Source organism: Myotis daubentonii, chromosome 11, assembly GCF_963259705.1.
Source record: "Myotis daubentonii chromosome 11, mMyoDau2.1, whole genome shotgun sequence".
NCBI classification, from domain to species: Eukaryota; Metazoa; Chordata; class Mammalia; order Chiroptera; family Vespertilionidae; genus Myotis; species Myotis daubentonii.
In genome coordinates, this window is record NC_081850.1 from 31,590,675 (window position 1) to 31,608,220 (window position 17,546).

A 17,546-nucleotide genomic window follows, 5' to 3' on the forward strand; every position below is an offset into this window, starting at 1 on the left:
GCTTGTAACACACACAGGTAATATATAAAATAAATACTATGAAAAAATATACTAAACTGTATAACTCCAGGTAATAGAATTGTACTCATTTGTTTCTTTATGTACTTTTCTGTACTGTCATTATGTATTTCTTTAATAATTCTTGAAAACACTAAAATTAATAAAATACAAGAGTCCTTGCAAGTTTCTAATTCTTCAAATAGCAACCAATCCACAGTTAGATCTACTTAACTGAGATGCTTAAAAAAAAAAAAGCTGAAGCTAAAAAAAAAAAAAGCTGAAGCCAAATTACTTAGTAAGACCATCTTCAATATTTATCTTCCAGTTCAGTAAATATGATATAAGGACTTGAGGAAATGAACATTTTTGTAAAGTGGAATGATGCACAAATTTAATTATAAAATTTCATCTGACTTATATCTCACATTGAGTCCAAATGGGATGTAACAAAAAAGGCACTTTTATTTTGTTCTTAATAATCATTACTAATTCCTAAGAAATGAATGTTGTTATAATAAAATGAATAGATTATTTTTCTATTGGTTTTAGAGAGGTGAGGTGGGAGAGCAAGAGAGAGAGAGAGAGAGAGAGAGATCATTGTGAGAGAGAAACACCGATCAGTTGCCTCCTGTATGCTGGGGGTCAAATCCACAATATGGGTATTTTATGCTCCGGTTTGGGGCTATACTCATTTAAAATAACACGCACGCATACAAAAAGCCTCATTGTCTTTTTGAAACTCATTGCTATACCTGTCCTTCCCATCAAACTAAGCCACCTCTACAGGGCAACACCAATAATAAAAGCTAATTGTTCAGATGTAAAAGAGTTTTCTCTCCACTGATACCATGTTGCCTTCAATCAGGGTGGGCTTAAAAATTAAATGGGCCCTTATTACAAAGCTCTCTAACTTTCCTAAGATTCTAACCAATGTTGACATATATTTCCACACTTAAGAGAAAAGATGGCAAATCATCAATGATCACAACCTGAGTAGGGAGAAAAATATGTCCCTAATACTGGCTCATCAAAGGCATGCCAACATCCAACAGGCTGACTCCAGAACACTTAAAGCAGTGCTGGCAAAACGGGATGGAAAAATCACCATTCCTTACCTGACAAGAACTTTACAGCAGTAAACTCTGAGCCAGAGCCAAGAAAGAACTGGCAGGCACACAATGCAAAGAGGAAAAGCAATGCATGGATGGGCATGGAGTGGGAACATGGCATTTAAATAAGCAGTTCCTGGTGCTTATTACAAGCGAGGCACACTGCTAGGTGCTAAGGCTTAAAATAAAGGAGGGAGAGGGTCCAGTCTCTCAAAAGCTCATGGGCAGAAAGGCAGACAGACATGGCTGACCTCAATGTAGGTATTAAGAGCACCCAGGAAGGGGCAGGAAGGAGCCTTCCAGAGAAGGTTTCACCCCTGGGAACACCGGAGCCAGGTCTGAAAGAGCCAGGAAGCCCACATGCACAGCAGCTGGAAGGCCATTTGCAAGCAGAGTGGTCACCTATGGGCCTGTGAACCCCGGCTCAGACTGATGTTTGTAACTGCATAAAATTAAGCACACAAGATTACAAAAGAAACAAATTATATTGAAAAAAACCCCACCAAATCTGTGGTTTAAGACCTATGCTTCTATAATAATGTATTAATTACTAATGCCTAGTGACAATGATGACATGATTACTACTGCGAACAGGTCACAGAAACTGCTAGTGCCATTGCTGCCCATACTCAAAACTGACAGGATTGTGCAATTCTAGCTGAAATTTAGTGAAAGAAATTATAATTTTTTCTCATCCCCTAACACAAATATTTCTTGATACTAAATTACAAATATATTATCATCTGAAATATTTAGACGTACAGCAGTCAATCTTTTAACAGCAATCATCTAGATAATGGTGCTTGTATACACTGTCCATAAAAGGATACGGTGGTGAAATGAAACTCAAAGAAGACACCTCTGTGACAGGTTAATTTATAGAAGCTGAAATGGGTAATTTTGGGGTAAAATGGTTAATTTATAGAAGCTGAAATGGGTAACTGACACAGGAATCTAACAAGTTCTGAGATTGGAATATGTACTATATTCTCAAATATAATTTATCCCAATGAGTTTCTGACAGAGAGCAGTTAGTTCAATATGACCTCTATAGAGAGGGTTTAGAGGGAAAGATCCTGTGTGGTAGAGGGAAGGAAGATTCCTATGCTCTTATCCTATGCTCTAAGATTTCTAAAGTCTTATCCAAGATTTTGCAAGGCTGATCTGTGTTTACACCGTAAATGAGGGTCACCCAATATCTGCTAAGATGTGCCATGGGCAGAGATGTCATCTTGAGAAAATCCGTGGCTGGGTTAACCATCTATATAATGTTACTGAAGGGCGTAAATCCAAATAAAACAGTCTACTCAGAGGCTCACAGAGCCAACAAAGCGCGGGAGCTGAAGAAACAAAGCCAAGTTAACTTATCCCATGAACAGACAAAAAAGCACATTTCCATGTAGCCAATGACCCTTCCACTTTCTCCACTTTATTATTTCTCCCTTACTTCTACAAATTAACAACCTTTGAGATATTATTGTACCTTTTCAAGTATCCATCTTATAAAAATTTCTAGAGGGATCTGAGTAAATGCATTAATACAAACTGTTCTTCTTTTACCAAATGAATGCAGCAGAGTCACTCCTTGAAACCTGTCCTGTAATAATGACAGCTTTCTTCATAAAATTACAAGAGCCTGGTAAAAATCTCCTACCCAGAAAAACCTAAAGCCCTGGGGCTTCGTGAAGAAATAATTGCTCCTACAGACAAATGCACATGCACACTCATAAAAATGTCACAAGTATTTAATTTTCTACATGTCTGCTTGTTCACGTGTACTTTTATTTCTCATGGGTTTTTACGTGCAAACATATAATAAGTGGGAAATAGTGGTAAGCAGTTTCCCAGCAGACTTAGGTCTTATGCACTTTAACGTGTGTAGAAGTATAACAAATAGACTGCACAAGAAAGTGGGGGGGGGTGGGAAACTAATTCTTTTCCATCTGAGTCATGAGCTCACCTCATGGTCTTGTTTGGGAGGTAAGTGAAGAGAACTAGAATGGGAAAACTGTGCTTCCCTGTATTAATGTAGGAAAACTCTCACTAGGTAAACACCTCCTACTTTCTATTCTGAAGAATAACACACTTGCTTCATAAAGAGCAGAGAGGAAGCTCACAGCAGGTAGACTAGTGGAGCTGGAGGGCTGTGGCAGCATCCCACTACTAAGACGGAACCTGATGTGTGTTCCTAAGACACATTCACTCTCCTTAGTTGCTGGAGAACAGGTGAGTCTTCCCTGGATGCCTGCTCCAAGAAGCTCTGCCTTGGTATTTATATTTCAGGAGCCCTCGAGCTTCTTGTGTAGCAAGAGTGAAATTAGGGAAGAACTATAACTTCATAGAATCTCAATAATTTAAATAATTCTATGTGTATGTGTAGAAATTAACAAACTGATTCTAAAATTTATCTGAAAATGAAAAGCATCTAAAATACTCCAAACCATCTTAAAAAAATGTTGAAGAAATTACAATTTGGGGGAGATGAGGAGGGAAAGCATTTGTTCAATTATAAGATAATACAACAATTTTGTTTCACTATCTTGAATGAGACATTTTCAATAGGAGAAGCAAGGGGCATAGGGTATTACTATATGGTACTCTTGCCAACAATGTTTTTTTGAATCTCAATTAAAGTTTGTGAATGGGATAAAAATAGCTAAAATAGATGCAAAAATTTTGTAAGGAAGTCAACCCAAAGCAAAACAGACTAATTAAATGGTTTAACAGTTTCTCTATGCCACCAAGAAGGAAGCCCAGGTAAATAATGAAACCATGTAAGATAATCCAAGCCATAGTCTCCAGTTGGAAAAATGCCAAAATAGCACAGTCTAAATGCTATGTGCTCTGGCTCTAATGACCTGGAAGTTCTGTAACTTCTAATGACTGTTGAACCCTTTGAAGTTCCATTTCATCATATATAAAAAATAAATACAATCATAATACCTCCACACAAGGTTACTTACTGTGAGGCCCAAATGAGATAATGTATTATGTATGAAAATGCACAGAAACTATAAAGGCACTATACACGTTATTACTTGCATTTACTTTATCTACATTGATACACTGCTACCAACAAAGGAAATGGTCACCTTGAACAGGAAAGAAAAAAAGGGTGGAACAGGTCTTTAGTGGTTCTATACCAGGGGTGGGCAAACTTTTTGACTCGAGGGCCACAATGGGTTCTTAAACTGGACCGGAGGGCCGGAACAAAGCATGGATGGAGTGTTTGTGTGAACTAATATAAATTCAAAGTAAACATCATTACATTAAAGGGTACGGTCTTTTTTTTTTTTAGTTTTATTCATTTCAAATGGGCCAGATCCGGCCCGCGGGCCGTAGTTTGCCCACGGCTGTTCTATACAGACACACTACTTATATAGGTGAGAGAGAGAAAGATTGATCAAGCATAAGCTTCCTGGTTTCTTTCAAAATTTTAGGAGAAATAACCAAAGGAATAGTGGAAGAAAAGTCAGCCAAAAGCTTTCTCCTGACCATCACAATGGCAGCAGCAGGAGGGCAGATTCGCCCAGCTAGCTCATCGTGTTAACCCAAGGAGAAAAAAACACAGTCTTTACAGTTCATTACTGACCAAGAAGGTAATGGCCATCTTTCAGTCTATCTAATGTTAATTAAATGCATGTATGGGCCTAGAGCTGTGATGGAGAGAAGTGTGTGGGGTTCCTGTAGAGGCAGGAAAGGAAAGGAAAGAACTGAGACTCTGTAGTTGTCACCCCTCTTTCCCGGTTTCATGCCTGCAGCCCCCTGTTCTCTCATTTCACCAAGGTTCATCTCTGGGTCCCTACAGCCTCAGCAAAAGCCACTTCTCAGTCTCTAGTAAGGATGCTGTGTTTTACTCCAAATATGTGATAAAGGAATGTGTTAACAAATTTTAAGGTATAACTAAAAGTTACTGAATACAAGAGTTTTCAAATTCTCTGTTTTCTTCTAATTCCTCAGATGAATGGGAAAAGGCAGACAAACTTGACTAGAAGGTCTACCTAGTACTCAAGGAGAGAAACACAAAATGGGGAAAATAACTCAGGAGGATATCCGAGGCCCACAGAGCGCTCACTTCTCCCTGCCTCCTGCTCAGGCAAAAGCTGGGTGCTAGGTCAACCCAGAAATGGCTGAAGGAAAAATTAAAAGAATTTTTCTTTGAAGAATGTAGAAACAGGAATTTCTTGTGTTTCTTTGGATTCCACTCTATAAATCCACTGTCCTGCTACACCTAGTGTGGGACAAGAAGACGAGAGGATGCATAATATCTCAGGATGAAAAGAAGCCAACTTCAGATAAGGAGTGATCAAGAAACTGCCCATTTTACCAGAAAAGAAAAGAAGGATTGATCTGCATGTGAGAAATGTGAGAGGGCAGGACAAAGAAGTTGGGGTATCCCAGGCTGCCTTGCTGCCTGCCAACAGGCCTCTGGAGGCCTTTCTAGTTAATCTAGACTTTTATACATTAGCTTTATAGAGCATGGGCATAAAATGTCGACATAGAGAATGGTCTTTCAGATAGAAAAGTTGGAACTTACTTAATTGCCTTTTCTATTGCTTGCAGTTAACAATCTTAATAAGTTATACTTTTATTACATTTTGTCAGTATCTATGGATTTCACTATGACTATAGCATCTAATTACTGTTTTCTACCTGAAGGAATTGGAAATCCTGTTTCTTATGCTTTACAAGATGTTGGGATGTCAAATATCCTTTGCTGTCGTATGTCTGTTGACACATTCCATTTATATTTCTCCCTGTATTCATGGTGTTTGACTCTAACACCAATGTTAAAATATGGGATTAGTGTCACCACTTAGTTTTCTTAACAAGCTATCAGACAATAATGCATGCCTTAATTATTTTTTTAAAAAAAGAAGTATAATTTGCTGAAAATCTTAAAATGTCCTGGGAACTGAGAAATAGTAATGCTATGAAAAAGTGAAACACACATTCCCTACGAGAGAGAGAGAGAGAGAGAGAGAGAGAAGGGAGGAAGGGAGGGAAGCAAGAAGCAACCAAGTAAGTTGTGTTTGGAATGGAAGACTAGATTTCCCTCCGTATGTGTGGTCCTTGAACTTGCCGAGTATCAAGTGTGCCTTGTAAATATTCCTCAGGCAGGTGGCCCTCACAGGGGAGCCCCAGGTCTGCTGGCTCCACATGCCCTTTGTAGGGGAATAACAGAGCCCAGTGGGAAGTACAGCTCTGCCGAGGCTCCTGATTCTGATGAGGGTCTCTTGTGATAAAGCCAAATACCTGCCTCATGTCACAGATTTTTCTTGAAATGTTTGTTTAAAAATCAGAATTTGTAGTTTTACAAGGCCAGAATAAAAAGTTAAAGTAAGACAGTCTACATTTTGTACAATATATTACACATTTATATTATATTATTATATCCTATATAATAACAGCCTAATAGGCTAAGTGTCCAGTCATCCATTCAACCAATCAAAGTGTAATATGATAATGATATGCTAAGGCCACTCAACTACTCGGTATGATGTGCACTGCCCACCAGGGAGCAGACAATCAACTAGTCGACCAGTTGCTATGACATGCACTGACCACCAGGGGGCAGACACTCTGACCAGTAGGTCAGCTTGCTGCTGGGGTCCGGCCAATCGGGACTGAGTGAGACAGGCCAGGAACGCCCTGGAGCCCTCCCTCAACCCCTCCCCGGTTGTCCAACCTCCCACGTCCCTCCCCAGCCCCGATTGTGCACCGGTGGGGTCTCGTGGCTTGGCCTGCTCCCTCTCATAATTTGGGACCCCTCAGGGGATGTCAGGGAGCCAGTTTCGGCCCAATCCCACAGGCCAGGCGGAGGAACCCCACTGGTGCACAAATTCGTGCACTGGGCCTCTAGTCTATTACATTTATATCTATATATATAAAAGCCTAAGCGATCTAACAACCGATCAACTGGTCATTATGAAGCGCACTGACCATCAGGGGGCAGACACTCAATGCAGGAGCTGCCCCCTGGTGATCAGTGCGCTCCCACAGTGGGAGTGCCGCTTGGATAAACGACCCGTCCAGGTGGCCCACCATCCCAGCAGCAGCCACTCACTCCCTCGGTAGTCCTGCAGGTCTAATATCCGGAGAACAGGTCAGGCACTGACGAACTGGTGCTGCCAGCATGATCCTGACAGCGCCCCTGGCCTCCTGGAAGCAGGCCTTGGGCACTGCGGCCACTTCCCCTCCCTAGACCCTCCGCAAGGAAGAAACGATATAAAAGCGGCTGCCAGGTGGCTCCCAACAACCAGTGTAAACGTCAGCAGGATGGATCCAGATCTGGATCCCAGGTGGGCAAGGGTGTTCTACCGCCGGCCCGGAAGGCTGATCGCATCCCGGTCTCCCCCCCCACCCACCCACCCACCTCGGGTCAGGCACCAGACGCAGGGCTCACAGCTGGTGAGCAGCACTGCGACAGTGTGAGCCTCTCCTGATCAGGACTGACTGGGCGGGAGCCCGCAGCAAGTGCAGTGGGGCTGGGATAGGCAGGAGTGGCAGGAAGCATTGGACTGCCAGTTTCGGCCCAATCCCCACAGGCCACACCGGGGGACCCCACCCATTCACAAATTCATGCACCGGGCCTCTAGTTACACTATAATAGAGTACACACTTGAAATACATTATTTGTTTCTCCAAACAGATTAAAGGATAAGAAATCAGAGTCTGGTGAAAGGCTGTATTTAAAGGCAAAGATAATATTCTGAGTCACCTGGGAACTGACTGCTTTCTGCTCCCAAATAGGTATGTGGCCTTGGCCTGTGTCTGATGCAAGAGCCAATTACTTGCAAAACTTTCCTTAAATGGTAAGGCCTAGATGGTTAAGAGTAAATTTTTCCAGAATGAAGGTGTAAACCCCTAATATAGAGCAAGAGTATGGTAGCAAAGCACAGCTTCCACTCAGATCCCGTAGCAGCCAACCCCGGGCCACCCAGGGCACTCCGCCTCTGCTCTGCCTGCGGGGTCTCCACATTCTGATCAGTTTCTGTATCCTTGGCTGATTAACATTGGAATCTGCAATGGCGGCATCTGTTTTCTCTTGCCACAAATTCAATACCCCTTGAAACACTGTAGCATCAGAAATGGGCCTGGACCGCTGCAACTGGTGCCCAGATGGGGACTGGCACAAAAACCCATACCAAGACACCAGGCTTTGAAAGGAATCTGGAAAAGGGAGAAGGATGGAAGGCGTGGCTAAAGATGGCTCAAAGGAGGTCGAAGAGCCTCTGGCCCCGGGCTGTGAGGTTACTGTGAGGACCTTCTGGGGACAGTGTCCTGGACCTTCTCCTGCGTCCCCCACAGCCAGGCCTGTGACTGAACAGCCAAGGCCCCACAGAAGGCAGGATAACCCACAGTGAGACTCCCTGGCTCTCTCTAACTACACTGACTAAAAGGGCAAAAACAATGGGCCCCAACGGGAACTGAGCCCAGTGCACGGGGATGTGCTGCGGATCCACTCAAGCCTGTTCTACTGACAGGAAGCATGGGGAGAAAGGCTCTAGGCTCCCTGACCCAGCCCGCCTGTGGAAAACACTACAGGAGGGGAAGTAAAAAAGGAAAACAAGGCATATTAAATAGAGTGCAGAAGTTTAAAATGGGATGCACTTAATTATCTCAATAAAATTTAGAAAAACACTATCTTCACTAATTTTACCTGATTCTTTTTTTTTTAATATATTTTATTGATTTTTTACAGAGAGGAAGGGAGAGAGATAGAGAGTCAGAAACATTGATGAGCGAGAAACATCGATCAGCTGCCTCCTGCACATCTCCCACTGGGGATATGCCCGCAACCCAGGTACATGCCCTTGACCGGAATCGAACCCGGGACCCTTCAGTCCGCAGGCCGACGCTCCATCCACTGAGCCAAACCGGCTTCGGCTTTACCTGATTCTTTACCTGATAAAGTAAGCGAGGAAAAGACTGGTTCCAGATGTAAATATTCAAAAATGCCTGTGCTAAAAATTTTCCTCCCAGGCAAGGCAGGCCTTAACTTTCATCATCTGGCACAAATGGATTGAGATCTCAACAAACCACTTCTATTGATTAAAAGGTGAAGGATTTCTTCTCTTTTTAAAATGTATGTTTAATTTAAGAAGATTGATCAGATTCAGGCCTGAGTCACTATAATATTTTTTTCTTAATCCTTGCTAAGAATTTTTTACCCCAGACTTTGCTTTAATCAGAATTCTCTCTGTTCTTCAATATCAGTACAAATTCAGCAGGGTATCTGGAAAATAACTTATGTGGAAGAAACAACCCACATACAAATAGCAGATCAATATACACAAGTCTGATCAGAGAATAGTTGGCCATATCAGTTTTACTAAACAGAATGGAAGTTAGCAAAATCTAAATCATTATAGGAAAAGTAACCACCACCAAAACAATTCCACTGCCGGCTAAACACAAAGAAGCCGAGATCTGGAGACGGGAAGAGAGTTTGTGGAAATGGCACCATTCTTATCATTGTTAGATGAGTGCGAGCTAAATTATGGTTCTCTTTCTAAAAAGTATGGAAGAGAAACTAAAAGGGGACATATTCAAGCCATGGGATTGAGCTCCAAACTAAAGGAGGTAAAATAAAAAGGGAAAGAAAGGATGGAATCATCGCATAGCTGCACTGGATGGGTCAACCCTCTGAAGCCACGGCAAGCTCACTGGCATTAGAAGGCCACACTGAAAGCAGATAAAACTCTCACATGTGATTAGTTCTCATTATCCGGTTGTCTCTTGGAGACTTCCCTTCCCCCTCCCACACCTGATTAGTTACTAAGGCCTGTGAGGCTACCTCCAACAGGTCTCTAGAACCAAGGTGCTTCTCCTCACCCGACATGGCCACTTGGAAATCCACTTCCCCTTCTCCTATCACCTGCAACAGGGCATCACCTCCCCACTAGCTTTCCTGCTTCCTCTCATCTCTTCTGCTTTGTGTCAAGAGAGACCTACCACTCTCCTGCACATGTGCACCCCTATGGTGGACCTGTGATGATTAAAATGAAAATGATTATCTGGGAACTTTCGTTACATACTTCTTTCTACCTTTAAGAATATGAAAGCTACCTATTTTTTCAAATAGTATTTTTTTAAAATTACAGAATGTGCTTCCTGTTTAATGAAAGAGTACATGAATTTTTTATAACATTATGCACCATTATATTTTACACCCAAAGCTCAATAACATTGAATAAGCCAGTATATTTAAAATAATTTGTGCCCTAGCTGGATTTGCTCAGTGGATAGAGTGTCGGCCTGCAGACTGAAGGGTCCCAGGTTCGATTCTGGTCAAGGGCACATGCCTGGGTTGTGGGCTCGATCCCCAGTAGGGGGTGTGCAGGAGGCAGTCAATCAATGATTTTTCTCTCATCATTGATGTTTTTATCTCTCTCTCCCTGTCCCTTCTTCTCTGAAGTCCATTAAAAATAAAATAATTTATGGTATTAAAGGAAAACTAGAATTTGCCTTAAGATGGTCTTTTTGATGCAAAATGCAAATAACTGGAAGAAACAAAAGAAAAGGAAGGTGGGGTAAAAAATGAGTAAAAATGGAGGTCCTATTGAAGTAACTATAGCTTTATACTTCATTTCACCCAAATTGTACAAGCATCCTCTATTCTGGAAAAAGACAGGGTTAGGGTGCCAAGTCAGCTTGATGTTAATAGTACTCACTGCTATGATTCAGCAATTGCTCATTACTCCCAAAGAGCAATGGCTGCGGACGTAGACAAACCATAGTTCTGACTCTCGGGAGCATATGCCCTAGCATTCAAGTTTACATAAGGAGAAATACGTGAGTAAATTTGGACTTCTTTATGCTTGAAAAGGAAAGAACGTTGAATGCAACAGAGGCAATCACAATGCTCCTCCCTGGAGCTGCTGTCACACATTTAGGGGAGGACTCCATGCTTGGAGTCTAACTGAAGAATACTGAGTAAATAAGAGCTAGCGGGAATATATCTTCAGAAATCCTGTGCTCATCGTGCTTCCCACTAGAGAACTTTGCAGAGGCAATTTACAAACATTAAAATTCTTCCCTCATAAGAAAAAATTGCCACATGTGATGTTACAAATTATGTGATGTTTTCCCTGCCCTTACAAAGCATATCATGCTCAAAGGGAAGAATAGAAAGTAGTTTCTAAATCACCTCAAAATTAAATATTTTCTTTTTCATCATCATTTATGGAACATTAGTAACATAAACTGACTGAACCACCACACACATCATGCTTCAGAGGAACAAGGTCCTGATTAAACACCTGGATCTCTTTAATAGCAATGGCAATATAATCATCAGTAACCACAGAACTTTGGAATATTAAAATGGCAATGTATGATCCCACCATTCGAGGTTTGAGGTTTGGAATGCATTCACATACCAGCACCTGCCGCTCATTAACTCAATCTATTTGGGCAAGGAACTGAGCTTCTCTGAATTTAGGTTTCTTATCCCAGTTCCCACAGGATTATAGCACCGAAACCAGCAGTAGTAGTGGTCGTTGTAAAAAGAGAAAGCAATGATACCACTTCCATTGTCTGAGAGCTTACTCTGTGCTGTGGTCTAAAAGCACATGGGGAGGTACGCAGCCATTGTTTGTATGGCAAGAAGCTGTGGCACAGACAGAAACCTGCATAAGGTGCATGTGTGTTCCCACTGGCAGAATCGAGGTGTGAACATCAACTGCTCTGACTCCAGAGGTCATGACCTCATTTACATCTCAAGATGCATCCCCCCATGACATCTAATGAGGTAATGCTACTAACTGGACATTGTAAATAGCAAAGCACCAGAGTGATGCAATATGGTAACACTGGAACAACCCCATAGAGTAAGTTCCAACCCACAGACATTAAGAATCTCTCAAGACGAGGATGTGGAGAAAAGAACACTTGTGCACTGCTGGTGGGAATGCAGACTGGTGCAGCCACTATGGAAGACAGTATGGAGTTTCCTTAAAAAACTGAAAATGGAACTCCCATTTGACCCTGTGATCCCACTTCTAGGAATATATCCCAAGAAACCAGAAACACCAATCAGAAAGGATATATGCACCCCTATGTTCATAGCAGCACAATTCACCATAGCTAAGATCTGGAAACAGCCTAAGTGCCCATCAGTAGATGAATGGATTAGAAAACTGTGGTGCATCTACACGATGGAATACTATGCTGCTCTAAAAAGGAAGGAACTCTTACCATTTGCAACGGCATGGATGGAACTGGAGAGCATTATGCTAAGTGAAATAAGCCAGTCAATGAAGGAAAAATACCACATGATCTCACTCATTCGTGGATAATAGAGACCATTATAAACTTTTGAACAATAATAGATACAGAGGCAGAGCTGCCTCAAACAGATTGTCAAACTGCAGCGGGAAGGCCGGGGAGGGTTGGGGGGCAGGAGGTAGGGGGGTAAGAGATCAACTAAAGGACTTGTATGCATGCATATAAGCATAACCAATGGACATAAGACACTGGGGGATAGGGGAGGCTAGGAGACTGTCTAGGGTGGGGGGATAAAATGGATACATATGTAATACCCTTTGTAATACTTTAAGCAATAAAAATAAAAAAAAATAAAAAGACACAGAACCTGGCTGGAGATCCTGGCTAGAGATCCTGGCTAGGCTGCTGATCAAAAAGTAAAACAAAACAAAACAAACAAACAAAAAAAAAAGACACTGGGGGATAGGGGAGGCTAGGGGACTGTCTAGGGCGGGGGGAAAAAATGGACACATATGTAATACCCTTTGTAATACTTTAAGCAATAAATTAAAAAAAAAAAAAGAATCTCTCAAGACACCCATGGAAGTTGCTGGAATTGTTAAAAAAAAAAAAAAATTGGGAGACTTGTGTGGGTCACGGATCCCCAAGCCCATGCTGATGACTTGGCAGGCTGCTCACAGGAGGTTACTAGAGACATAGGACAAGCACGTTAGGCTGCAACTAGTCTGTGGCCAAGCCTCCCAGGAATAACAACGGGCAGCAAGTTAGTGAAGCTGAGCTTGGATACAACGCTTTAGCCTCCTCACTGGCAACTGAAAACAATTACGGTGAACTGGAAAGATAACAGGAACACAGCAACTCTCTCTACATTGTCGTAACATTTCTAAGCATTTAAAACAGAGGAAAGACTCCACTCACTCAGGACAGGTAAACTGAACTATAGTTAAATTCACACGCTATTGGTTGTAAACACTCTTTCCCCAGAAATAGGTACTGTCCTGAGTGAGATGGTCAAGGCAGAAGAAATTGATCTTTAAACTTCTCTTCAACATTTCCGCTTTACTGAGACTGCCATCACCCCTCCCAGGGCCTCATGCTTCGCTTAGTTTATCCCATCTCAGGCAGCAAGGCCTCCAATGTGCATGACCACCCCTCTCGCTGTACTGTGTTGCTCTCTTTGTTTCTTCTAGAAGAGATGAAATAAACCCCGAAGGCCAGAGTGTATAGTTGTGTAGATTAAGCACTACATAATCTAAGGTGGAGTAAGGGCTCTCACATCACTCCGTCCCAGAAATGGTCTCACCCTCACCCTGAATACTGCAGTGCACAACCTGCATAACATTCAGCAGCCCTGAACACAAATCCAAAACCAGAACAGGCATAGTGAGTTTCACCTGTTCATTCATTCGTTCATTCACTCATTCAACTCAATAAACATGTATGTGTGTAACATGCACCAGACACTGACTGGTCCTGGGCAAATACGAGTAAATAATATTGTACAATCCCTGCCCTCCAGAAACCCACACCTCAAGTCTAGACATGTCAACAATGAATAACATTACAAGGTAGAACATGCTGGCCTAGGAGGGAATTCATACACAGTCTTGGCACCTGGGAAGGGAGAGCAGGCCTTACCATATTTGGGTTGGCCTTATGTCGAAAGCACGTGATGTTCACCACATATGGCCAATCATCAGGCTCCATCAGCACCCCTGCGGCATGAGCACATGTGACATGGAAGGAGACCGGGCAGCGGCCGTAGGAACACTGGATGCAGGCTCCAGAGACCTTCTTAACCCGGTATCTGCAGAAGATGCATTTCTGGAGAGTTAAAACAAAGAAGAGCATCACTTCACTCTGTTAACAGCCAATTTCTACACTTCACAGAATAATAGCTATTAGAGATGAAGAAAACTCATTACATCAACAAGCCCTGACCCTCCAGGGGCCCAAGTCGTGACAGCAACACTTTCAAGAAAACATACTGCTTTGGTCACATACTCCCAAACATGTTGAAATAATTCTTGTGGTTAGGAAAAGCCAAGCCCTTCTGTACATGGTTCTCCAGGAGCAGAGCTGAGGCAAGGCCCAAGAGTGCGCCCATGAAAGCTGAAGCTATTTCTCCTGTATTTCCTGCATGGCAGACCTTTTTGTACATCAAGAGAGAGAATGTAGGTTTGGAGGACAGGCACACACTCGCCTGAATTACATGAGGTCTTCAAAAGTGCCCAAATAGCACACAGATGGACTAAGTTTTCCATTTGCAAGAAAACGTAAGAATGTTAAATGGTCCAATGTGGAAACTTTGGGTTCAAGTGTTTAATAATCCAAATCCTAACCCTTCATGACTGACAAAAATATGCCTCCCAAAGTGAGAAAATTGAAAATCATCCCAAAGGGCATAATTTTGTTGAATATCTATAACTGACTAAGCCTGGGGAAGAATGAAAATAAAAACAGCAATAATGATTACTACAATCTGAAAATTAAATTGCATACAATTAGCACTAAACATCATCAGTACAATTCTTATGAGAGATGGGAAAAATAAAACAGCTTCACTAAATATAAGATCTGTGAACCAATACTTGGGTTAGGAAAAAATATTGATCGTAGAACAACATAGGTTAGGTTCAGAAAAAAGAAACAGAATGATCAAAACGCTCAACTTTTCATTCCTAAGGATAAAAAAGGCCTGCAATCTGATCAAATGCTAGAGTAACTGTTCTTCTTTTATAGGTACATTTTCCTTCCTGGGACAAAAAAAAAAGGTACTTAAACTCAATGCCTTTTAGGGACTGTAATATTTTACCACAGAGCTGCAAGAATCAATGTGCACTTAACTTCTAACTCTTCTTTGCCTTCACATCTAATCAGCCACTTCAGTCTTATAGATTCTGTACCTTAATCTTGCTTTGATCTCTCCCTGCCCATCTATACCAACTGCCACTGCCTCTGCCTCTGCCCATGGTGTCTTGCCCAGCATAGTAATGGCCTCCTAACTGGTCTCTCCCTCTTCTATTTCATTCCATTTCAATTCATCTTCTCCAGGCCTGTCAGAGTGATGTCTTTACAACATAAATCCTATGTCAACCCCTGTGTAATGTTCTTCAATGGCATCTCCTTATCTCCAAGACATTCTAGAAAAAAAGGAACAGTATGAGATGGAAGAGGAAAGCTTATAAAAGGCCCTTCATGGTCTGTCTGAGCAGTATTCTCTCTCAATTGTCCGCATGAGAGTCCTGCATCCTGGGCATTTATCGGATCCTCCTATACATCTGGATTTAATGTACAATTTTAAAAAATCTAAGTGGGGAGAGGGGTAAGTATGTGGCTTAGCTAATTAAGAAATTACAGAAATAGAGAGAGAACACACCACAGAACTAAACAAGACCCATTATAATATGAATAAAAGCATTATTTAGTATCTTAATATATTTTTTATATCAGTTTCAATACATTATTGGTAATTCTTGGTATGTTGGTATCTTTTGGACAATACTAATCATTTGAAATGTGATGACAGATATATTAGCAAAACTCATACCTGGAGCCCCAGGCATAATCAGACAATCTTTAAGAGCCTAATCACAGAGGTCAGCATTTGATAAGTTCAGGTAGTAACAGATGTATAAAATGAGAACTTGTTTCCTGTTTTCCTAATTAAACAGGACTTAGGAGTGGGAAAGAGTATTATGACTTAACTAATTAATGAATTAGTAACTCTCAGCCTCCTCCACCATCACCTCCTTATTAAACGGAGGCCTTCCAGAAAGGGTGGAGACAGAAAGAATACACTTAAGCCCAGGAGGATCCAATGCTTGGAATCTAGTAAGGGAAGTGCCTCCTTTCCTAGGGAGACCAGAGGTGGTCATTTTTAAGGATAAAACCCGGATCCTTAGAAAGTTGACCTAACTATAGACTAGCAATTTTTCAACCGATGTGCCACAAGAATTTTAAAAACATGAAATACCTGACCCTTTAGTCCGGGACACTGACTTCTTTTCCCTTAGACCAGTGGCTCTCAACCTTCCTAATGCCACAACCCTTTAATACAGTTCCTCATGTTGTGGTGACCCCCAACCATAAAATTATTTTCGTTGCTACTTATAACTGTAATTTTGCTACTGTTATGAATCTGATATGCAGGATGTATTTTCATTGTTACAAATTGAGCATAATTAAAGCATAGAGATTAATCACAAAAACAATATGTAATTATATATTGTGAAATATTTATTTCTAATTACAAATAAATGAAATTTTGTCTTGAAGCATGGTGTAGCATGGGTAACAGTCTTAATATAACAACAGTAAACTACATTGCTACATTTTGCGACAGTATGCATAAAAAGCCAACATCAGTGTGAAGGTTGAGATTGCTTCTTTCTCACCAGATCAGAAATTCTCGGGGCAGTCTTTGCAAGAGCACAACAAAGATCATCTTCCAAAACAAGTCTACTTCTGTATTTAGACTTGATAACGAACAAGCTGGAAAACCCTGTTTCACAAAGATATGTTGTTGGAAATGGAAGAAGAAGGCGCACACAGTCTCATACAGAACAGGATATGACTACAAACACTTGATCCAGAATTTTGTAACTGGCATTGTAGAGAAATCAGTTCTCGCTGCATTGTTGTTAATAAGTTCAATGAACTCCTCTTGTGCTGTCTCAGGGACATCTTCAACTTTGACTGTGAATGGGCTTCTGGCAAGTGCAAATGGGGTGTCAGGTAGATTTGGAAAGTATGATGGAATTTCGTCTGCAAGCATGTGCAAGTGTTCTTTCACAGAAATTATCATTGTAATCCTTTTGTCTGGTTCAATGTCATGTTCCTCAAAGAAAGCCGATAAGGCAGGCAACATGTAAATTTTATTTTCATCCAATTTTTTTTTGCCAAAGCTGAAGTTTCATTTAGAATGATCGGATCTTTTCAGACAAATCGAAGCATGTTGCATTTGGTCCTTGCAGTGATAAATTTAACTCATTCAAGATGGCAAAGATGTCAACCAAGTAAGCTACTTTCTGGAGTTCACTTTTATTGCCAAAAAGTGCTTCGAACTGTGGTCTTGCTTGCTGATTAAAAAACGTTTTGAGAGAGAGAACCAAGATGGCGGCATAGGTTAACGCCGGAGTTTGCTGCTTTGAACAACTACTTCAAAAGTGAAACTAAAACACGGAACGGACATCACCCAGAACC

The 17,546-nt window shown here is 41.4% G+C and overlaps 1 protein-coding gene across 6 annotated transcripts in view; it reads right to left on the minus strand.

Annotated features, from left to right (window-relative positions):
• KDM4C (lysine demethylase 4C) overlaps positions 1–17,546 on the minus strand; it is a 337,267-nt gene that overhangs the window by 39,220 nt on the left and 280,501 nt on the right. For all 6 annotated transcript variants that reach the window (XR_009447593.1, XM_059656697.1, XM_059656696.1 and 3 more), the window contains one exon: positions 13,980–14,165. Coding sequence is in view for 5 of the 6 variants with exons in the window: in XM_059656697.1 (XP_059512680.1) it covers positions 13,980–14,165 (186 nt within the window). In the remaining variant the exon portion in view is untranslated. The remainder of the gene's footprint in view (positions 1–13,979; positions 14,166–17,546) is intronic.